Below are 24,572 nucleotides of genomic sequence, written 5' to 3'. Positions count from 1 at the left end.
GAGTTTAATTTTAACTGTGTTAAAAATAGAAGCACACGATAGGAACCTTAACTAAAAAATTATAGCAGAGCATTCAGCTGTGGTTTCAGTGTGGCCCCTTTCCACCCTGCTTTGCGGCGTGGTGTCAGGGTTCTGGGATGCTTTTGTGTCTCTTCTGAGCACCCTCTACCTACACTTACGCAACCACTGACCTCAGCAGCACCTTCCCAGGGATTTATGGCCTTGTATGCATGCTCAACCTGGAGACTATTTGTTTTTTCACACACAAAGGAAAACAATTTGGGTTTTCAGTCAGCTGAAAACCTGTTCTCAAACTGCGCAAGGGAGAAGAAGTAATAGCACGCTCCTGGGTTAGTTTGCCCTTGTTGCGAGCATCTTCTTAAAATGCTGTTTACACATCCTCACACACACACACTGGATTCTGTATCAGACAGTGGCCACTTAAAACCAAGTTTTAGCACACAGGAGGTCTCCATTTATCAACCCAAATGCTCAGAAGCTTCCCTGCATTGGGTTGGCTTCAAGTGCAAGTAGTCCCCCGTCCCCTCAGAAGCCGCAAACGTACAGGTAATACACAGAGGACTCTATTGATAAACAGCGTGAGGAATGCAATAAAATACAAAATCTCAAGTTGTCATGACCTGTAGTTTGCTGTGCATTTTCTGCCCATTGTGATGGCAAATTTAGATTCCATCTTCAAGAGCCCCTGGGCCAAGCACAATCAGTAACTAGGGATGACTTCAGTAGAAACACAAAACCGCTGGGAATCACTTCTCTCCTGACTGTACTCCAGCCCACATCCCACATTAGGCTAGACAGCATGAATTTTAACTGAAATAAAGCAAACTGCAGAAATGCTCAGGTGCCACCATGAGGGAACAAAGCTGCAGAAAGAAGGTAGTTTAGTGAGCAACATAGCTGTCTATGCTCCCTGTGAAGCTGAACCTTCCCTCTAGGACCATCCCAGCCCCAGGTCCTTAAGATTTCCTGCAGGGCGTACAGGCATTTCACAACTGTCTACAGCATTTGCTGACCAGCTGCAGAACTAATTGGTGAGGGATCCTGACCTTTGGTTTCTCCCCTTTATCTGTTTGGGGGAGACCAATTCATGACCCTGTGAACGATTCCTGTCTTTGCCTGCTGACTTTGCCCAAGAAAAAGACTGGTGACAGCTGTGCCAGATCCCATGTTAACCCATCTCACACACAGGCAGCAAACTAACCCATGCAACATTCCTTGCCTTGTCATTGCAGCCACTGCAGAAAGGCCTCCAAGTCCAGTACTTGGAGCTGCAGATCTGCACTGCCATGATCCTCACAAGAGCCAACAGCTTCACTGTAGGGAATGCTCCCTCCATGCACAGCCTTTCGTGTAAGCACAAAGCAAAATTTCTCCCAACTTGCATCAGCCACAGCTGTAATTGTCTAACCCACTAAGCAGGCGTGACCATCAGTAAGTTGTATTTCAGCTGCTCAAGTGGCCACACTTTCAGGCTGGTCCTTAGAGGCTGCTAGATTTTTTCCACACTGAAGCTCAGAAACCAATGTTATGACCCCAGATATTTACAAAAGACACTGATTGGTGTTTCTAAACTCCAAGTTGTGCTTGTACACCAAGAGACACGAGTTGTTGGCTCAAGCTGCAGTAAGGGATACTGAGACCCAGAGCCACTCCTTCTCCTTTGAGTTGGAGCTGGCATTTAGTCTGAGCTCTGGCCAAACTGACACAGCAGCACTGAGCTGGACACAGTTCAGTTGTCTCAGATTTGACTCGTCCATGTTATTTTTTGGTCTAAATCCGAGCTAGTTATTTTTAAAGTAGACTGCAATAAAACACAACTGCTGTGGAATTGGCTTCATCAGAGACGAAGGTTTGTAGGTATTTAGTCCACAGTATGTAATTGTATGCGGGCAGCCTGCTAAAGTGCCAAAGTTGAGAAATGCAGCCTTTGCACAAAAGTTCCATCAGGGCTTTTAGCCCAGAGACTTCAGTCTTAATTTAATCCAGCTGCCACAAGAACCATTATAATCAATGAACAAAGAGAAGATTTGCACAGTCAGCAACAAAACGCCACTTTAAGCACCTACATATTTGAGAATCCAAGTAATGCTCCTTTTCATAAATAAGAGGCTTCCAACTGAGCATGTTACAAATGAAATACATTGACGCTGGGCCACAACATGTTTAGAAAAGCTGGGGTCCACTAAAAAGTAAAGTGCATTTAGTCAGAGCAGGACTTTGACCACCAAAAAAGTCACAGAAATAGTGCTGCATTCTGTGTCTGTCTGTGGTCAGACAGCTGGCACCACCATCATCTTACCCAAATACCTATTTATGCAAGTCTGACACCACCTTCAAAAGGAGCAATTTTTACCCTTCTTTGCACCTTTCTGTCCCAAAACATCACACAGCACTGCTGTCCACTTGGGACAGCTACTGTTGGACATGGTCATATTCATTTTTCAAGTTTGAGCTTTTTCTTTCTGGTCCCTGATAAATTAGAGCAACACAAACGTAAATTCTGCATTTCACACAGAGGGAAGTGCCCTCTGCTACTCTGTGGCATTTTACCTTTGGTTTGCTCATTATTGTAAGCAGCCCAAGTGCTATGTATCCTCCATTTCTGCTGATAATGCTCAAAGTGTGCAAGGAGGGACATACTCTAATTATCTAAATCTTATCTGGACACAGCAGTATTGTTACTGTACAGTGCCAGAGCTATCTGAGTTAAAAGAAGGAAGAAAATCCCAGTATTCTACTCATAAACACAGATGCAGTTTAAATGTTACAAATGTAATGGGAGTTGTCATAAGAACTGCAGGCATGACATAGCAATTTCAGTTAATACAGCAGAGTAAATAGCTTATTAAATCAAGCCATCCTCAGACAGGAGCTGTGGCTATAAATTCAAGCGATACAATGACATAATTTAACTGCAACAAATCACACTGCTCCCATCCTTTTTTTTCCAACCCTGAGATTTTAGAGCATCTTACGGGAGCTAAAAAACTGTCCTGAAGCATGAAACCTTCTGAGAGGCTTAAGCAGAGTGCACAAAAGGGTAGTGAGTGTGTACATGCTGTGCTGGATGGTGAACTTCTCTTGGTAAATAGAACTTAACCTCTTGAACTTAAACCCTTGGGAGTCTGCAGGATGCTGCAAGTTTGTTTGCAAACGTTTTTCTCTGAAGGACTGAACAGACCACTCAGGCTTTGTGCACAGGCCAAACAGCGGCATTGGCAGCAGGAATGCTGCTCAGGCTTCCTGTCTATCCAGTCCTCCTCCCATTCCAAAGCACAGCCCCTTGCTGATGTCCAAGGTCCACCTCAATCACACTTTATTTTCTCCCATCCTAGGAAATTTACCAATCTTACTAAAAATACCAAATCACACCTGAAAGGCAAGTGCTCTGTACCACACCATGACACCACTGAATTCAGACTTTTTGCAAAGGGACAAACCCCAAAGAAAGAAGAAACAAGTAATTCATGAACTGGATGCTTGGAAGCATGTACCTGGGCCTGCTGGTGGGAGTGACAGTCCATGCCTGATACTGGAATTTTCTCATCTCCGCAGAATACAGCTGAAAACAGAAGTTCTCATTTCTGTTCTTCAAAACCAAGGTCAGAAGTTACCAGAAAAGACAGAAAAAGACAATGCATTTTTCACACCCAGAACTGCAACACCAATAACTTGATCCCATTCAAAATAACATAATATTCTTCAGGGCACACATGAAAAAGATGAAATTTAAGAAAAATGCCTAGAATGCAATAATAAAGGTAGTAAGCACAGCCAGCAACACGTGAACTGCACCTGACTACACATGTCCAAAGATCAGCACAAGCATGAATGAAACTGCTGAGTGCTTTAGTCCAATTAATACAAACCATGTGTATGTTCACTGAGAGTAACCCAGAAAGCATCCAAAAATGGCCAAAGGTAAAAGAGAATGACTACATAGTTTTGAAGAAAAAAATGCTCACTTTAGAGGTAGGCTGCAAAAACAAAATAAACAAAACCAAAACCAAACCAAAACCACACCCACACACACACAAAAGCAGGTTGAAAATGCTGGAAAGATTTCTAGCAATAGCAGAACAGCTTAAAAACACACTCCAAGGCTACATAATTGGAAATGTGGCATTCACAGTTTGAAGCATCTAGCGGGAGACTGGAAATTCACTTTGGTATCACTAAGCCACCACCTGCAGTCTTTGGAATAGATCTGCCAAGGCACTTCATTTGGAACTGATGCTGAGCCAACGTACCAAAGAAGGACTGCTCCAGTCACACACCCACCTGAATGTGGGGAAAACCAGATCACAAAGCACTTCCTTGTTGTTGGAAAGAGCAGCATAATGCTGTTGTCCTCCAGGGACCTACAGGCAGGACCACAGTTTGGACCATAAGCACAAGTTTTTTTGGGAAAGGATGTATCATTGGTGAGAGACAGGATAACACATTATCTAACTGGAGAGAAGAAGCTTATAAGAGAAGCATTTGGCTGAAGAGCTTATGCACACAGATGTGATTCATCTCAAAAAATCAACATTTTCAAGCTAAATCACAGGTTCTGCATTTTGAAGACAGGAAGAGGCAATTCCCACCAACAGTTTTTTGTGCTGGCTGTCAGACATTATACGGCTATTACATCTGAGACACAGCTGCAAGTCTGATCCCATTCAGAAAAAAAGCAATGCAAAGGTACACATACGATCTGCATTTTTACATTCTAAGCCAGGGTCACTGCACCCATCCACCTCTTCCTTTTGGGGAGCTGGCAAACATTTCCTTTTGGTGAGGGGACACTATGCAAAAACACAGCTCTGACCTTTCAGCAAGAAGCCTTCCACACAACTCCAGATTTCAAAGGCTGACTTTATCCTACTGGATGTAGAACAAAAGCTCTACTAAAACGTATGAGGAAAATCCTCTCCTTCCTCTAATTAACAGATGCTTTTATGAACAGTCCACATTTTAAAATCCTCATGTAGCTTAACAGACCTGCCAGGATGAAACTGCAGTGATTTTGTCCATTTGCTGAAAACACCAGTTAAAATTAACAATCTCAAAATATAGCCTTTCTGCCCAGCAGATAAGGATTCTTAGTTTAGAAAACAAACAAAGGAAGGGAGTGTTCAGGTAGTAATTTACTGCCTTGAGCACTGGTCTGCAGAGTTCTTTATTTTTAAAAAAGCGAAATAATCTTCCTAATTAGTTTTTAAGAAGTCCTCAAAAAAAAAAAAGGGGGGGGGGATTAGATTGCTTCTTCATTTTAGCAATTGTTTCTGAACCACTAAAAGTCAGTTGATCAAACTTTCCTTTTGCTCACACGCAGTTCTTGCAGAAGAGGTGAGAAGCAGCGTGAGCACTGACCATACAACCATAATGCTAAAACACTTCCAACACACACATTGAACCCCCTCAGCCCAGGCCTGTGAATACAGCATGAAAGGCAGTAGATATGAGGGAGTAGGGAATGAACCCACAGTGTCCTAGGACAAGTTTAAAAAAAAAAAAAAAAAAAAAATCAATCTCATTACTCATTTACAACAACAATGTAGGGATGGGGGGAACTGAGAAAGAAAGAGCTCTCTTCAACCTGGGAAACTAATACCTAAGGAAAAACCCCACAGCTTTGGCTTCAACTTCCAAGAAAGCTGGTGAGGTGAAAGAGGGCCATGAGGAGGTCAGTGGGTGATTTACAGAATGGTGATGCGGTAGCACCTGAAAAACTAAACAAGTCAGAAATGAAAGCAAACCAGAGAGATTCAGCTAGGAAGCAACAGAACCCCCAGCCATCATGGAAGTGAAGACTGTGCAGCAAACAAGAAAAGATGGACCCAGAGAAGTTCTGGAGGTGATTTTGTTGGAGGCAGACTTTCGGATTATTTTTTTTTTCCTTGGAATAGCCTACATCAGGCTGACACAATGAATGCAGACACTTTAATCTATATCTTGTAGATTAAAGGAAGAACTTTTTAGAACTACCTAAAGGATTTAGGAGCTTAAACTGCACTACACATTCCAGAGGAATTTGATGTGCAATTAATTAGACTGTTCTTGAAGGTCTTTCGTTTTTGTTTTTAAACTGTTTTTTCCTTGAAAAAAGTGTGTTTCAAAATCAGAATGTGATTAACTGCAATTCTACATTACGGAATTACAATGAGCAGGAGAACTAATGTATGTATGCAAATGTTATTTCTGATTTCTGTTTCTTCACATTTTTTGGAGTCGCCATTAGTTTGTATCCTGGGCAAAAGGGTTTATGGCTTTCTTGAACTAAGCCCCTCTTTATGTAGCCAACTACAACACACTGGAAGCACAATTATGCAGCTAAGATAAGACAAAATACAGTGGTGATGCACCAATTCATCACGTTTGGGTTCTTCTAATGAAGCCCATTACTCACAGAAGAGAATTTTCTCAAGCAGTTAGTCACCAGCAGACAGCTTTCCCCATTACTCCTTGCTTTCCTACAGCTGGTGAATAGCCTGGTCCTCCCCTTACCATCTAGAAATGCAATATTAGGAAAAGTCAACACCTAAATTAAAAGTAAATAAACGGTATTTAACTTTCCCTTAACCAAAAGAAATTAACAATAAAACAGTACACCTTTCATGAGCAAGCCAACCTTTTTCATTTAATAAAAAAAAAGACAAAGAAAGACAAAAAACAGCCTGCTGTCCATTTAACACTACAGAAAAATACAGAGTATCTTTCTTTAGCTTATTAAAACAAGCATACAAATAAACCAGACACTAATAACAGCTTGCATAGAAACATTTTGTTTTGTACTTTGTGCAAATCTTACTAAATAAGGCATGCTGGCAGACTTAGGTAGCAATGCAAGAGTTATCAAGGAATGCCGAGGAAACGCAAGGAAAATTCCAGGCAGTCTGCAATCCACATCCACTTACACACTTCACTGGACTTCAAAGCCCAACAGCTGATAGCTGCAGATCTGTCTGCGACATAAGGCAATATGGTATGTGTAGGGCCCAGCACCTGCTTTCAGCTGCTTGTGGGTTTGCTACACATAAGATCACTTGAATTCAGAAAACCTGAGCCACTAGTTAAAATGGGGGTTTTGGATGGGGATTGAGAAGAACCTGGCCTCGGGGTGAAGCAAGGGAACAGGCAAAAAGGCCAATGACATCAAGGAATGCAGCCCTTCACATAACCCCTTCAGGGTTTTGTGCAGATCATGCAGGTCTTTTTATACTGTGAACTTTTCCCATGGGGCAATGTTTTTTCAGGCAAACTCATCTCCTAACAAGTTATCCAGAAGAGTGTTTCTGGAACAGAAAAAGCTAACATGTTTGTGTCTCTTAGCCAGCCAACAAGTGTCTATTGCAGAAATCCAACAGGAATTAGTGACACTGAAGAAGGGTGGCTGTGTAACGAGGAAGGGATGAAGAAGGAAGCTGCAGTAAGAGCAGTATCAGAAATCTCAAATAAGTTATGTAGCACAGAGGGAAATTATAAGGCCTAACTGGAATAATATTTTGCCTCCTTCTTCCCCCTCCAAATCAAGTATTTTCAGGAAATATTGAAGTACAACCTTCTTTTGAAAGCAGCTTTGCATTAAAAAATCTGTTTAAACTCCAAAAGCTTTTCCAAAACACATTTTAAAAACCCACTAATAATAATCTTCAAAATCCCCCAGTATTTTTTAACATAAAATGGAATGTTCCTGGGCTAGAGCTGCCAGCTCCTTCAGGAACTCTGGGAAAAGGGCAGCTGCAAGTACGGCGTTCCTCACGTGTGCAGGAAGGCTGGGATGAGCCAGGCTTTTCTTTCCTTTCTGTCCCAGGAAAGGCTGCAGTACAGCTGGGTAAGCTTCGGGAAGATTCCTTCCTTTCCCTGGGTTGCTGCTGTGATGGACATTACCTAAAGACAGAAGGAGAGGGAGAGGAAAGAAAAAAGACTCTGTATATTAAGCACACAGAGTACTTGTACAGTGCCCAAACCCAGTTTATAAGGATTGTGTTCAGAGCTGTAATCTGCAGTACCCACATTGTGCAGGGAGATACTCCACTAATCCAGCATTTTAAAGTTCTACGTGGCCTGGTTCTATTGCATTTTTTATTACCTATCTTTCTCCAGGTTATATATCCTTCATTTACAGCTCTGATGAGAGAAATATGTGGGCAGAAGAGGAGTCAAGGGAAAGAGTAATATGGATTTACCTTCTGAAACAGCAGATAATATCTACCCGTCTAGAGCCAGCATGGTTGTCTCCATTTCAACAATACTATGCTCTATCCCTCCCCCACATCAAACTGTTGTTTTGATTTTACTTCTCTTTCTCTGTCCTCTCCCTGTGAATCATCATGTCAATGGGTTCGAGGCCAAGCTATCACATCACCACATAAGTTTGAAGCAAGTTAAAAACTAAGGAAAAAAAAAAATTTAAAATTAGATTTTTCTGCAGCTATAGGCCCCACTAACTACACTTATTTAACTGTAAAGCAACTAACCATTAAAAAGAGAGCAAGTAAAAGCCACTGTGTGCTCTGCTATATGATCTCTGCTGCCAGAGTTCAGAGGATCAGAGCTCAAGTATCAGAATGCATGGAATTACAGTGACAGCAGCACTTAAATTTCAATCAATTGCTCCTTGTTTCAACCTGAAGCAGAACTGCCCTTTAATTAGATGATAATTAATTTAGTGAAACTAAAAAGGTGACAAAATCGAATGCTGATGGAAATAAATACTCTACAAAGAAAAATTAACCTGTAGAACTCACTGCTACAAGATAGAACTCACTGCCACAAGGTATCGTTGAGGCCAAGAGCAGAGCAGATCAAGTCCCATCTAACTTATAAGTGGGATGTTCTCCTGAGATGTATAAGTAAATCATTAAAAAGAAATAAAAGGGCTGTTAATTCACATACTGCAGACAAACCCAAAACTGCATTGCTGCCTTCAGAAGGGGTTTTCCTTACACTGCACACAGTTTATGTTAACAGTCTCAAGTGATGCCAGCCTTGCTCTGAAACCCCTCCAAGCAGCGAACAAGGGGAGCTCTAGATGAAGGCCTCACTTGATGCTGCACAGCAATCCTTGTTCAACAGCTCTGCACTTTTGTTCCTTGCCTGTACTTCACCCAAGGCACTGTGGAATTACTCTACTCTTCCAAACACTTGGAAAAAAAATTTCATCTCAATCATTTAAAAGACTCGTACTTTTCTTGAGTTTAAAACACCTTTCCAACTCCAGACTTATCAATCATTCATGTTGTTATTCTACAAATTTCTACCTACTAGAGACAGAGTACAGGAATTTCTATTCTGTGGGAAAATCTGACTGTGGGAGGAAAAACAACTTAAATTATAGATTACAATGAAAAGATAAAGTTTTAAGCTTCCCCTGAAGATTTTTTCTCAGATTTTCTAATGTCAAAACATTTCATAATTAATATTTTAAGTTTTTTTAAATAGTTTAGGCAATATAACCAGAATGCTAGTACACTGTCAAAGCTTTGCTCTTCTTTATACTCTTCCCTTTAAAAAGAATCAAAACGGATACATCTCTAAAAATGTTTTTTGTTTAGATTCAACTGCTTGTTTGGAAAAAACCCCAAAAAACCAGAAAGGCACAGAAAGCTGATCTAGGAACTAGAGATTTGGGTTTTTTTTTTTCCTTTGATCAGGATTGTTCACTTCTCTCTAGGGTCAGGATGCAATCTGAGTCATACAACTGAAAACTGAGCAAATGAGTACTCTGAAGATTGCTACCAACACACGGAAAAAGGGGCAACTTGCACATGGAACTACATCGTGACAGCTCTGGATGTGTAACCAGAGCCCAAGCTGCTGTGGAAGAAATCACACACTACAGCAAGCAAAAAAGAACAAATTGTACCATTTCTGTTCAAAAACCTTCAGAGACCAACCCTGTAAAGTGAGAGAGAATTCTCTATAATGTTTTGGTTTTACATTTGTCTTCCTCACTAACTCGGCCTTCAGGTTTTCATACGTGCATTCTGTAGGAGGCTGTCTATGCTCAGACCTGCAGAGACCACTGGGGTTTATTCACCACTTCTTCTCAGGGGAAAAATCCCTCAGAGAGCAACCAACATGTCTGACAGTCAGAGATGGAGTTCAAGCTAATGCAAAGAAGTCCATGGGGAGTTCCCAATTTGTTGTTTGGTTTTGCTTTGTTTTTTTCTTTTTTTCATATACCATTACTGCAGCAGTTCCTACCTAGCACTTTTTAATCAACATAATGAACTACTGGTTGATAGGCTACTGAGCCAGCTCTCCCCCAGGATTAGAGTCTGATTACCTGCATCACTAGTCCTGTAGGGAACCAAATCTGCAGTTAACCAGAAATTTACTTACTCTCCATTTATTTGTCAAGAGAAGCCTTCTTTGCAGGAGTTGCCACTATACAGAAGAAAGTGTACTAACAGGGTGACTAAGCAGCCTTGTTTCAAATTCCTAAATAATGACCAGCATGAGTCAACCTGCAAATTCTGAAGCCCACAGAAGAAAACTGATGTAAAACAGGAAGTATAAATAAATGTCATTGGGAATGCATTATGTGAAAGTTCTTATTGCCAGCACCTGAGATAAAAAAGGACTCTGAATATTGTCTCCTAATGTCATCTCCCATATGCTAGCTACAATGCCATCTAATTGTTCAGCTTTCTATTCTATGGCACCAGAACACAGAGCCTAAAATGCTACTGACATGTGCAGTGCACAGCTTTTTTACAGCACACCAACAGACCAACTCTTTGGGAAGCAGCCTTCGCAAGATCATAATTTTACAGTCTAGATATACTGCAAAGCTTAGTAACACAGACTATGCTGTCTACAAACTAAGCAGATTATTATTCAGAGTCTGAAAAATGAAAACACAATTAAAATGGCACATTAAGAGTCCTGATTTACACACCTCTGGAAATCCAAGAAAAGCATCAACATCTTCACAGAAGTGTGGGCAGAGTGGGTGATTATTAGTGACTCCCAAAGATGAGTAAGCACACACCTGTAAATGCAACCTCTCTTGAACCCTCTTACAGAGTCAGCTCTTCATGACTCACCAAATTTAACATATTCCCATCGTGTGGCAAGTTGGCTTTTAAGAGAAGCCTGCATCCAACATTGCCCACTCAGAAGCAAGCTGAGAACAAGCATGTCCTCAGGGCAGGGCTTCAGCTCTATCCATTACCTGCCTGTGTCTGGAAGGTTCTTATTTGGCAGCTAAGACCTAATTTTGTTTATTTTTACTAGCTTGCCCCACAGTGGTAAAAATAAGTACAGGTATCTGTAAAGACAGGTGCAGTATGCACTGTGCTTGAGAAGCAGCAGATGTTACTGAGTCCCCTGCAAAGCTGGCTTGGAGGGCTGATACCTCTGTAACTCCCCACTGCTCAGACACACACACCTTTTGTTTTTTTTCTGTTTGTTTCGCTTTGCTTGTCATACATGGAAGATACTAGCCAGAAAACTTTCGGTGTCTTACGTCCTTTAAGTCGTAGCCCAAACCATGACACCAAGCCTTATTCAATTGTTGCAGAAACCAGTTCATACTGTCCTCTAACATTTATCAAAAAAGAGCCAATGACCTAGCTGAAGGTCAGGCTAAAAATAAAATGAAATCATGCACATATGCCACCTCACCTCATGCTTTGAAAGTGAGTTTGTTTACTGACAGCAAGCCAAGAACTGATTTTGTAACTTCTTTAAACAGACATTTTATTTAGCAAATAAAAACTAGTAAACAGCAAAGAATATAGATACCACAGTGTATGGGCCCAAATGGACTCATACACTGTGGTCTACTGAGCATCATCATTTTAAAGTCAGAAGGATACAGCTGGCTAATGACATTCACAACACACCACACCTTTTAATCATCTGGAGAAAAGGACAGGAGGTAATAGGTAAGTCATTCCACCAGCCCTCCTCTGAGCATGCTTATCATTTACCTTTGGTGAGCAATTCTTCTGCAGCATCAGACATGTCCACACGAAAAAGGAGGTACTGCTGGGCCTCCAGGAGAAGACCTGGGAAGTCTTTTTCAACAGAAGCAAAATGTTCAATCTTATTTTTCACAGATGCCAGCACCTGCCAAAACAACAGTAATAATTACTTCTTTCTCCTTTGCTCCCACTGCACCCACAGATTGAATATTCAGGCTTTCTCTACCTGCATTAAAATAGAGTTCTGACAAAAGCTATGGTCATACAGAGTTTCCAGGTCTTTGCACAAATGTAATTAAAACATGGAAATGAAATAAGAAGCTCTCAGCCAGGTAGGTAAGCTACATGTGAAAGTGAAAGGAGCTAATGTAAGGTTTAAGGAGACACTAAAGACACTGCTCCAGTAGGCATGGCTACCATGTGTGGTAAATACCTGATAGAGCGAGCGCACGCTAGGCTGAAACACCATGTTGGTGTTGAGCAGAAAGGAGCGAAGAAGCGGCTGTGGATAGCTTGCCAGCTGAGTAATAATCCCAATAAGCAGCAAATTTACGTGCAAGGAATTCTCCAGCATGTTCTCCAGCTTCGACAACACTACACTGATGAATGGTCCTGCAAGAAAATAAAAAGGAATCAATGCTTTTGTTTTCACAGAAGAAAAACCCTAAGATCCAGGAAAAAGGCATTTAAAGGGAATTTTGACCATCATAACCAACCAAATTAGCCCTCCTACACAGTAATTAAAGACAGCAGGGAGAGAACCCAAACTGTAGCTGAACAGAGAAAGCAGATTTAACAGAGGAGTTGAAAGCTTTTGTGGTTAGCAGCACAACTGATTTGCTACCTAGCCAATCAGTTTACATTAATGGCTTATTTAACATGCATGACTATTCCACTTGTATGTGCCAATAAGGATTTAGCCTAGGACATTGCAGTCTACCACTCTATTCCCCTTGAATAAACTGGAAGAGTACTACTAGTTTAATGCAAATAGAATCTGCTCTTTTTACTCTTCCTGTGCCTTATTTCTATGTAAGGACTGGGCAAAGTGAATTATTGCTAGCTTTCTTGTTCTATCAAAAAACTGGTTTCTAAAGAAAATATGAAAATGCTATTCTTAACATAAAAATCAAGCTGCGATAGCTCCCATCACAAGAAAAGGCATCTTCAGTACACCAAACACTCATACAAAGCAAGGAAGACATTAAAATAGATTTATAAGCATAATTGCTGGTAGACATAGGCGTTATCATATAAATGTCACCAATAAATAATAGCTTTAGTTTGTGCATTCATGCTGAAGGACAGCCACTGAACTACAGAAGCATTTACCATGAAGTACATAAACCCTTAGTGCTCAAACTTAAGAACATTTGCAAGGCTGAGAATGACTTCACCCAAATACTACCCTGTTAGACCACACAGCTGGGGAGATGCTTGAGGCAGCCAGTACAAGGGACCTCCTTACAAGTAATGTTCCTTGTCCCACCCACAGTTCCACCAACACTATTCCATTTGCATAAGAGCTAAGAAAAGCATGCAGAAGAATCCCTGGATGATTAGCTCTATTATCTTTGAATATCCCACCCTCAAACCTGGCAAAAGACACATGCCATGGGCATTTCTAGGGTCGAGCAGGTGGCCATAACCCAACACCATTCCAGCTCCCCTCAGCTTGTGCATGGCTGCCATTCGAGCTGGCTGGGCACAGGCACAGCCCAGTTCAATGCGCCTGCTGGAAACTGCAGCAGAGGCTAAGGCACTTCTGGCCCAGAGCAACAGGAAGGATCAAATGAGGAGTGCTCCTGCTGCCATTTCACTTAACAGAGCTCCACTAAAGGCTGGAATCTGTCACGCTTTACAGCAACTGTGAGCACAAAGCCAGCACTCCTTCCAGACTAATCTCTCAGGGCTAATGCTGGCACAGGAAAGGTGGGAGGGCCAGAGTTGACAAGGCTTCATGTGGCTGCTGCCTTTCAACCACCACCACAGCCATCAGAGCTCAAGCAGCCAGCCCCAAACACTTTTGCTGAGATACAGTTTCTTCTGTCCCAACATAACCTATCCTGTCCATGGTGACATTTCACCTAGCTCGGGAGGGGAGCTCTACTGTATCAAAAGGAACGGTAGAAGCAGCTGAGATGTGTCACTGTTTCTCTTCTCTAGGTAACACTTCAAAGCTAAGTAGGTAAAGCTGAAGCTGCAAGGGAGGTTACCAAATATGTAGAAAATTTTTTAGAAAGTGACAGCATGACTTTCACTCCCAAAAATTTATTGAAATGAGAATCAGAGGATGTAAGCAGAGTTTAGAAGCCTTGTAAGAAACAGGGTAACTAGATGAGAAGTCAAAAAATTACTCCTTTCATGGCCATGAAGTCAAGCACTGATATATGGAGAGGGAGGAAACAAAATACAAATTCCTGTTCCTGAATATCACAAGTGAAAATAGAGATGACAGGCTTTTACCATGGATATAAGACACTGAGAAGGCTTTTTCTTCAGATTCATAGGCCTGAAAGGAGCATCTTTGCATTGCTGACACTTGCTGGCTGTGGGAAACTTCTGTCAGAGAGAGGCCTCATCCCTTAATGCCATTCCAAAACAGCAAAAGTAACCCAAAAACTTTATCAAACATATCTACAAACATAATACAGCATCCCAAATTAGATACAGAATCACAGAATGGTTTGGGTTGGAAGGGACCTCAAAGACCATCTAGTTTCAAGCTCCCTGCCCTGGGCAGGAACACCCTCCATTAGACCAGGCTGCTATCGTTGAAAGGCCCTGCAATTTTAACATTTCCAAGGTGTTGTTGCAAGTACCTCCTTACATGCAATCACTAAGATCTCCATTAAAGCCAGGTAAGGAGTCTAAGAGCAAAACACACTGCAGATGAGTAGCAAACATATAGGCTTATTGTGTATAGCTTTTTATCTTCATTTTCCTTAGTTTTGAGGTTTTTGTGGGTTTGGGTGGGTTTTTGAAAATGAACAAATGGAGAGGGACTACCTGAAAAATGAGAGACAGAGAGAACATTTTTGAGCTACATTTGACAGCAGATAACATGAAACAAAGATGTGGATACAATTAATGTACCACCAGAGCAAAACCAGCAAATTAGTTGAAAAACAGACTGGATTTTTCAATTAAGAAACAGTGCCAAGCATTCTGGCCACAGCTGACCAGAAAGGGCTGCTTTTCAATGAACACATTTTCCCCCTCCAAATGAATGAGAAGCCATCTTATAGAGGCTTTTTGTTGGGTAAGGAAACCTAGTACATGATTATTTTGTATTATTTGCATTACTCTGGTATCTAGGAGACCTAATTAAAGAGCAGGAGCCTGCAGTGCAAGGAGCTGCACAAATACAGATCAAAAGCCCACTATGACCTCCAGTAGTAATGCCATTCCTGAATAGCTTGGACAGTCAGCAGAGAGCAATCTTAAATTGCTGCCTGGCACTAGACAGAAAATCATGCCAACAGCAAGGGCAGATCTGATACTGGAGAACAGGATGTCAGGGCAGAGCAGGGAGACAGGCACATACAGATATGGCACCAGTGCTGACACCTTCTGCTACAATGTGGAATAGCAGAGACGGGAAAAATGGCACTGTGAAGTTGCATCCATCCCATCAGAGTTGAAAGTTGCCAGAAAAACAAATTATTTACTTGGGGTCTATATATTAAAATAGCTACTCCAAACACCTTTCAACTGAAAAAGCTTCCTCTGGCGTGACAGAGCTCTCACATACAAACAACACAACCCCTGCTCAGTGTTCTAAGCAATTACCAAGGAAAAAAGCCCTGAAACACTACCATTTGCTTTCACCACACTGATGACTCTGCTGTATTTTCACATTGGATCTCTCACTCTCCTTGGAGTGGTTTCAGCTATGTAGGCTATACCCTGTTTAGTGCCAGGACTCTTCCTTGCTCTATGCTTGTATTGCGTACCACACAGTGTGATCTCATTTGGCCCCCTTTAATCACCATGCCTTCTTATATTTGTTATGTAACAAATTAACAGGACATTCCACCTGTAAATGGAGCACTCTGGCTCCTTGGAGAGTGCTTGGGAGAGACATCCTCCTTTGGTCCAAAGGGAGATATGCTCTCTGCAGAAGGGATATCTGCTGAGAAATTCTCAAAGTCCTCCTCTTCTTCTGCTGGAGAGACAGGATCAGGAGCATCCAACTTCTGCTCCTCCATGCTTGCACTGTTTGGAACCAGTTCCTTAATAATTCTGTCATACTGTGCAATGAAATCCTCACCATCTGTGCTCAGCAGTTTTACACTTAAGTTACAATCTGCCTCCTGAGAAGAAATCTTTAACTCTAAGTCTGGCTGTGGATCAATCTCAGTCATTTTCTGGTTTATTTGTTCTCTCATTACACCTTTAGTTGAGCTTGAATTTCTCTTACTGTGCTCATCCAAATCCATTTCCAGCTGGGTCTTTGCAAGAGATCCATTGACTACGGTCTGGCTCTGCACCTTGTGTTCTCTGGCTACATTTAAAGCTTTCTCCTTGGAGCTGTCATCATCTTGAGTATCCTTCTGGGCACATAACCTGTAAACCATAACATCATCCTGAAAGTCTGACTCCTCTATGTAAGAGCCTTTGATGAGCATAATGGCATTTTTTTTCATTTCTTGAATGTGTTTTGGTGGCTCTGCAGGTGGCTGCATTTCTGTACTTCCCAGATCATCATACGGTTGTGGCGAGCTCACGTTAGAACCAGGAGAAATCCCTGTGTCATAGCTATCATCCCATTCTAGCTCCAGCTGCATCTTCTCACTGAATGGAGTTGCTCGAGCAGAGCTACACATGCTAGGTGTCCTTTGCTGGAGCCGAAACATGGGGTTCTCCACATCCGTACTGTTCTCCTCTGCAAGCGTCTGGATAAAGGTGTCTGGATCAGGATTTACTCCATCATACAAGGCAGACCAAACCTTACAATCTTTCATGCACTGGATGATGGCTTCTTGAGCTTCCCCCAGGTACTGCAAGTAGCTGATATCCACAGCCCTTCCATATTCCACAATGCAAACAGATTCAGAAGAGCATCTATCAGGATCTGGAAGTAAAGAAGATAAATTGTACCAAGAGTAGTACATCAAATTTTCTCCAGCAAGGCATCCACTAAGACATTGCAGGGAGAGTCTTTAATCCAACAACCCAATAAGGCAGGAAGACCAAAGCAAAACAGTTGAGATTTACTCATAAACACACGACTTTTTCCTATCACAAAGACAGAGCTGTAACTCAAGATTTCTATGAGAGCAGCCTTCATTCAAACCTTAATGCAGCAACCACACTGAAGCAGCCAGAGTTGCTGCCGTGTATCAGTACACTATTGTCATGAACGCAAATTCAAGCTGGATAGTTAAAACAAGGTTTTGATAGACCTGGACATATGAAAGGAATTAAACAATCTTTCTACTCCAGGCTTGCCCAGTTTATTGTTTCCCACCACATTTCCTCCCCCTTCTATTCCTTCACAATTCCTCCCATAAGGTGCTACCAAATCAAACTCAATTAATTATTTCCTCTTCCCCTGAGCACCAATTACCTTTAGCTTGTGCTGGTTTTGTCCAGAGAATATAGTCTTTTCCTTGGCTTTCAAGTGTCAAAGTGATTCCAGTGGAGCAGCAGAGAGGTGTCAGGGCCAGCAGTTTTGCAGCTGATACAGAGTAACAGTCTCTCTCTTTCACAGCCCGCCGCTGGCTCAGCATCATGTGGTTGCACGGGATCAGATACCTGAAACAGCAGTGCCCAGCATCACTTATCCTTTCATGTCAGAGAAAGCAGCAACACACAGAATTCCCTTCCTGCCTTCTCAAAAAACAGCAATAATAATATTTACAGTGATGCATTTTCTAAGTTTCTCAAGAGCATGAAACCATGACTCTTTATATTGTGATGCTTGGTTTGATAAGGAGCAGTCAAGACGAGCAGAGATAGGAGACAGTCTCATCAGAACAGGGAACCCCTTTGGAGGTCAGAGCAAACCTGCTGTAAGAAAGTATGGAGGAACTGTGGGATGGGCAGATGGCAAAGCCTGGCAGAATGGTTTGGTCTGGCTATGAATACATTCTGCCTCAGAATCCTCAATTTATTTGTTTTCCTGGGAAATCCACAGAGAGGCAGTTTGCCAGGCAAGCAGCCAGGAAAAAAATGAGGGAAGGGTCATCCAAGCATTTTCCTGCAGTAGATGAAGATTGAGCTCCTAGGTAGAGGAGGGAAGAAACTAGAGGAAGCTAAGGAACAGAGAAAGCACAGTCTCATGTTGAACTTCTTTAGAGAACTTTGGTTTTATTTTTTAAAGGCACTTTTTTATAAGAGCCTCAGAGTTGACTGCACCAATAATCTGTCATTTAAAATGCAAATAAATTCTAAACGATTCCCTAAATAAACAAAAAGATCAATCACAGCACTCTAATACTAGAGTGGTGATATACTTGTGCTCACAGAGGTCCTACCAGTATTTTCCAGGCACTGCCAGATCTATAGGGAATTTCACCTTAATGCCTGTGTGTGGAGGGACAGACAGTATCTGGAATATTCATGTGATCTGCAATGCTAAAAGCCCAAATCAGTTACACCAATACTTCCAAATAAATAACCAGTCCTCAACTAATAAACATATCCATATTATAAGTATTTTGAAGCAATGTATAGAATCCCAAATTAAAACCAAAAATTATCACTGCATTTAGTACACCACTTAATCTACCTACAACAGTGTAGGAACATGAAGTATTCTCATTGAACGAGGAATCAAAGAGATAGAAAACAACAAGAAGGGTAGGAGCTCCAAACAGTATACAGGTCTGTATCACAGTGTATAATACACTAGAGAAAACATGCAGGAGGGAAGAATTATGCATTTAGAAGCAGGGAATAAGGACTTTGGAGGTGATAAATATATTCTTAGCTTCTCTCACTTTTATAGAAATAAATCACAAGAAAATCTCTTGCTCTGGAGATCTCAGGACGTAAATCAAACTTCACCAGGTCTGGTAGACTTTTGTTGGAACCATAAATATTCTTATCTCTGTAGTTACTTGGATTTCTGCTCTCTTGGAGAACTCCCACCCAGCTCTGCATCCACAGAGAGAGACTATACGTCCCAGAGTTAGCAGGAAGAATGGGAAAAAAAGAGTTTGGGCTTTACCTTAAAACTAGCTGTAACATCACATCTTCACAATGCAAGCCAATGAGTGTTCTGAACAACGCCAAGGAGACCACACAGAGCTGAAAAATTATAAACATGGTCAGCTTTTGATCTGGAAATTGTATCTTTCCAATCTTCCCTGCATACTACATTACAAAATGGCTCTGCCAGAACATCATGATTTATAAGACACTCTTAGAATGGTATTTCATTTAGTCAGCACTCCATGAGATTTTTTTTCAAGTTGTCTACAGCTATATATGTAATATGTTACATTTTAACAAAATACAATCCTAAATAGAAATTCCTTCAAATAAGCTATTAAAAAAAGAAGAATTAAATATTATTTAAATTTTTTAATTTAAGTTGACTTAGCATGAACTGAACCCTGTAACTTCCAATACAGTGTTTTAGTTTTCACCTGTGACACAGAATTTGAACCAATTAAAGGTCTTTCCTGAAAGAAAAATTATAAATCACTTCAGCTTTCTGTTGCTTTAGTTATAAGGAATTATCAGTGCTCTGCACATTAAGAAGCTGAATGGTTGAAGAGCTTCACAACAAGCCTTTGGAAGAAGTCAGATTCTTGCATAAAAGGTGTGTTTTAACTGGGGAAGGGACATAGAGGAAAGCAGATTTCCTGGTTTTCTCCTATGAAATTTACAAGGAGTAGAGTATAACTTTTCTTCATGGCATGAAACTTCAAAAACACCTGCTGCTGCCTCAAATTATCGTGTATTTAAGAAATTTAAGTTTACAGGGAAATAGAAATCATTAGTCTTTGCAAATCTGGAATCTTCTAAATAACTAAATCCAAGTCTATTTTTGTACTGTGTAAAAAGATAAGATTTAAAATACACTCAAGAAAAAAAGAGGATAATATTTCTACAAGTCCTTTCAGACACCTGTCTCTAAATAAGTTTAACTCTGTGAATTATTAATTAGTATTTTCATCAATAGTAATGTACACAGCTTTTGTGCTATGTTTGCACTTGGCTGAGCTATACTGCAGAAAACTCCTTTAGCATCACAGAACCACTTTGGCTGAGATCCTGAGCTGCTCAGGGCTGCAGAATTCTTTACAATTCCCATCTCGTTTGCCTATGGAATAGTAATTAATGATCAGCAGAGACAACAGCATTTGCATTTTTGTTGACAGAACTGTTTCAATTTTCAGAGTTAATCCATCTCAGAGATGCACTAACAGCAGCATATATCGATTTTTGCATGCACTTACATTTCAAAACAATTTTCAGGTGAAGCTACTGTCCCTAATACACAAATTTAATGCACATGCTGGTGTTCTGGCTTCTCTAAAACATTACTGCACATTCTAAGCACTCACTTGCACTAGAATAGTATTCTCAACTTCAAGAGAATACTGTTTTAATGAATACCAAGAGTCAGCCAAGGTTGCCAGTCAACCAAGGCTCACTCAAGTAGTCCAGTGCAACAAGTAGTCATTTTCTCATCCAGAAGATCCAACTGTTGGCAAAGGTAACTACTCTCTCAGGCAGGCAGCTCTCCAGCCACTGTGCTGCACTGTGCCTAGGCTGAGAAGGGGCTCAGCACAAACCTGAGATAAACCCTACTGCACAAGGCAATGAAGGCAAAGAGAAGGAGGCAGCAGCCTCATCACTTGAGCAAGAAAGTGTGTTCTTTTAATCAAATAAAGCAGGCAACATCATAGTTAAATAAACATGCTACAGAAATACAGACTATAGATTCCTGAGATATATATCAGCAAGATTGCAGTTAACAACTGGGATCCATTTGGAGACTTCCTTAGAGGGCTCCCATTGTTCCCTCAGACGGACGATTTAAAAATGCTTGTTGCTTGGCAAAACTCCAAAGATCAGAAATGCTCCTCACCACAAGTATATTTATAAGTCCCAGGGAGAGTTATCTATGATAGCACTAATCCAGCACTGGTCAGAATAAAAATGCTTCCAAATTTACCTTTTATCTTCCAACAGGATTCCGACTTCCAGAAGCTCTCTTTACCTCTATCCCATTTCCTACATATGTGAAACCACTTCACAGGTTTATTAACTTTGTATAGTGGTTGCTAAATGTCAAAACACACACACAAAATTGAGAGGGTGCAGAAATCATACCATTGGGTGGAGGGGAGAAAATTCCTAGCTAAACAAGTACCCAACTGTAATATATGAATTCTCCCACTAAAACATTGAACCTACATCCATGCTGAATTCCTGAACTTCCTTCTGCTTGTCTTACCCGGAATGGTGTGTTGATCCTGCTGGTAAGTGTATCCAGGATATGAACGTTCTCATGTCGGTGCAGCAAGATAAAGCGGAGGAAAATCTTGAGGAGGGCTGGCTCCGAAACGCTGCGCAAGAAGAGATCCAGGTATGCAGTCGTAGTCATCACTTCCTCCACAGTCACCTGTAAGCAAAAGTAATGCAAATACTGCAAACACAAACACACACAAAATATCTACCCATCCATCCTCTGCAACAGCACATCCAGCAAAGTTCTCCATTTGTAACACTGCCACAAAAGCAGTCTTCACTCTTTAAACTGGCCTCGAGCATTTTGAACACATTTCTTACCTGTCTTGCATCCCAAGGAAAAATAATCTCCCTCATACTGACACCCCAGATCTCACACATAGTGAAAATCAAAGGACCAAATCATGCCAGAAGATCCCCAACACCCATGTCATCTCCTTTGCATCACACTTCTGTTGTCCCTCAAAGCATTTTCAGATGTTGTGAATGCTTGCATCTACCACTTAATTAAAAATAAATGTCAGAGCAGAATCAAAGCATAGTACAAAGTCATGGTCATGCAGCTTTAAAGAGAAAATTCCCATAGATATCCAGAATTTTGTCATGATTTTCCTTCTTTTTATTTTGACACAGCACAGTTTCTCATTTTACTCAATTTTTAAAAGGAGAATATATACAAATACATTCACACATAAAGCCCAACCCAAAATTTTCACTACTGACTATTAGTAGATCAAAATAGAATTCATGATCCATGTGACATTTGCATACCATAACCCACGCCGCTCTGCTTATTGCAATCCCTTGGAGATTATCTATTCACAGAAACACTGGCAAAGCACAGAAAATTCCAAAGCCCACCTCTGCACCATGTATTGCTCTTGCAAAGTCAGCATTTTTTAAATAGTTACCCAGGAATCTAATAAGCTTAAGTGCACAAAGATAAACCCTTAAATACAAGGATCTGTCTATATGAAAGGAAGTATTAAACATCTTTTGTTTACCAAACTTAGCTGGATAAATGAAAAGACTGATTTTATTAAAAAAAAAATCAAAGCTGTCACTTAAGACCTAAGAGGATTTAGAAAATACTCGGAAGGGCAACGTTTACGTAACATGCTGTAAATATTAAAATCCCTGTTCCATTATGCTGCATGTTAGCCATGTACACAGTAATGTCATGATGCAAACATTCTCTTTAAAGCATTTCACATCACAAGCTGCTTCTGGGTGGTTACACAGAACATAGGAATGGAGTACACAGCCTGCAGACCTTATGGAGAGAGGAGCTCTAAAGCTAAGGTCATTGAATCACTCTCAGTCTGAGGCTTTATTCTAATACTCAGCTACACCATCATTAATACAATGGGATACTAGCTCATTCTGGCATTAGAAAAAAAAGCAACAGTGAAGTAGCAACAGTCATATTTTTCATCAGGAAATAGAAGCAGCCCAGCTCCAATCAGAAACTTTTTTTTCTTGGAATAGGTCTGGGGAGTTGTTGTGTAAAAAAGAATTGCGTTCTGGTGAAAGTTAGTGTCTCTTGTCCTAAGAACTGTCTTTTCTTGCCTTTTTTTGCCTCTTTTTTTTTTTTTTCTTTTTTTTTATTGCAGTGAGTGGTAAAAAGCAAAGCCAAAGAAATCCATCATGTGACATCATAATGACACCATACATTTCATGGACAAGTTTAAACTCTCTGCCAAGGAAAGGCCAGACAGAAGTAATGCATCCTTACATCTCCATGTCACTTCTTCATCCTTTATGGGGGAAAGTAAGCACACTCTTGGCTGTCAGTTTCACCAATGTTTACTGACAGAATGTATATGTATCAAATACTACAGCTGTACACGAAAGCAAGAAAAGCCAGCAGATTCACAAGGGCAGTGACCTTTTTCTAAAACCCACACTCTTTGGACAACTCATCCTACAATTTTTACCAGTGAGAAACCCACATGCTTTTCAAAGTGCGTATCACGAATGAAACAAGAGCAGCAGCAGAAGAAAGCCAGCTGGAGAGCAGCTTAGAAAAGAAATGCTACATTCTGAGAGCGTGTTCAGTGCTCCTAACAGCTTGGGCAGTAGACAAAAAATGAAATCATGTTTAATAGCCAACACTTCACTGATACCACTAAGCAGAGCTAGAAGAACCAACCAATGATTAATGAAGCCCTAATAGTTCATAAAGGTGTTACTTGTAATCTTGTGAAATCCTAATTTTTTTAAATGAGGTATTTTTTTGAAGAGTACCACATTGCATTTAATTTTTATTTCTTCTTGGGAAAAAAAGTTGGTTAATCTGATGAACCATTTTCCAAAAAAGAGACAAAATTACTAAGTTTTGTCAAGATTTAAATGGATTTGTCAGAATCTTTTTCAATTTTCAGTGAAAACACACTGCCTTATCTACAATACCCCTTCAAATTTCCTCAATAAATGAAGCTAGGGTCTATTTTGCAGGGTCACTGTGCCACACTCAAAGTAGGCACATTAAAGTGTGCCTTTTGTAAGGCACAAGCAATTGCACAAGCAATTTTCATGCTATCATGTTCTAGAAGTTCTAGTGTTCTCTGAGTGTGCCTCTGTGTGCAACTTGTCCCTACAAACCAGCAGGAAGATCAACCTTCTGCTTCCTTGCAAGTCAAACAAAAATATTGCTGTTGAGCACTTAAATGCAAGCCTGGTATGCAGCTTAGGAAAAAGATCAATTAACCTGGCAAGCAGATGTCTGTGCTTTTACAATTACTGTATCTTATTTTGCTATCTTGCACTCGTGTTTGCTTCTCCCTTTTAGCATATCTGATGGTGAGTGTAACATCTGAAGATTCAAAGCACCTAGAAAAGTATTCAAGAAAGCCAGTTTTAACTCCACAAGGCTAATTTTCCCTTTGCTCTGTGGAATATATTAGTCTGCTCTGATTGAGCCTCTGGAGAGCTGACTCTTTTTGCAATTAACTAGAGGAGGACGCTGGAGAAATCAGTTAGATGAGGCTAAACCCAGCCCTGGCAAAAATCCTTTTAACTCTGCACACCTTCTCTACAGACTGCATCATACATAAAACATGGAGTGTTGAAAGTGAGACTGGTTCAATTTGTGCAGTTATTATTGAAGATTTCTGTTTTCCACGATACCAAAGCCATGCTATTAAGCTTCATTCAGTCTACCTGCTGGCTGTCTCTTCTTAAACAAATGTCTCGTGA

At 40.8% G+C, this 24,572-nt stretch overlaps 1 protein-coding gene across 4 annotated transcripts in view; it reads right to left on the bottom strand.

Annotated features, from left to right (window-relative positions):
• Positions 1-6,619: 6,619 nt before the first annotated feature.
• The window catches only part of FHIP1A (FHF complex subunit HOOK interacting protein 1A), a 77,125-nt gene continuing 59,172 nt past the window's right edge, over positions 6,620-24,572 (bottom strand). For all 4 annotated transcript variants that reach the window (XM_018926722.3, XM_018926721.3, XM_018926724.3 and 1 more), the window contains 7 exons: positions 21,361-21,528; positions 19,120-19,199; positions 17,515-17,702; positions 15,982-17,019; positions 12,376-12,554; positions 11,949-12,087; positions 6,620-7,896 (listed from right to left, as the gene is read on the bottom strand). In XM_018926722.3, the coding sequence (XP_018782267.2) occupies positions 7,679-7,896; positions 11,949-12,087; positions 12,376-12,554; positions 15,982-17,019; positions 17,515-17,702; positions 19,120-19,199; positions 21,361-21,528 (2,010 nt within the window). In that variant the 3' untranslated portion in view covers positions 6,620-7,678. The remainder of the gene's footprint in view (positions 7,897-11,948; positions 12,088-12,375; positions 12,555-15,981; positions 17,020-17,514; positions 17,703-19,119; positions 19,200-21,360; positions 21,529-24,572) is intronic.

Source organism: Serinus canaria, chromosome 4 (genome assembly GCF_022539315.1).
Source record: "Serinus canaria isolate serCan28SL12 chromosome 4, serCan2020, whole genome shotgun sequence".
Classification (NCBI taxonomy): Eukaryota; Metazoa; Chordata; class Aves; order Passeriformes; family Fringillidae; genus Serinus; species Serinus canaria.
The sequence above is the reverse complement of the archived record's forward strand: the minus strand, read 5'-3'. Positions and strand labels throughout refer to the sequence as shown.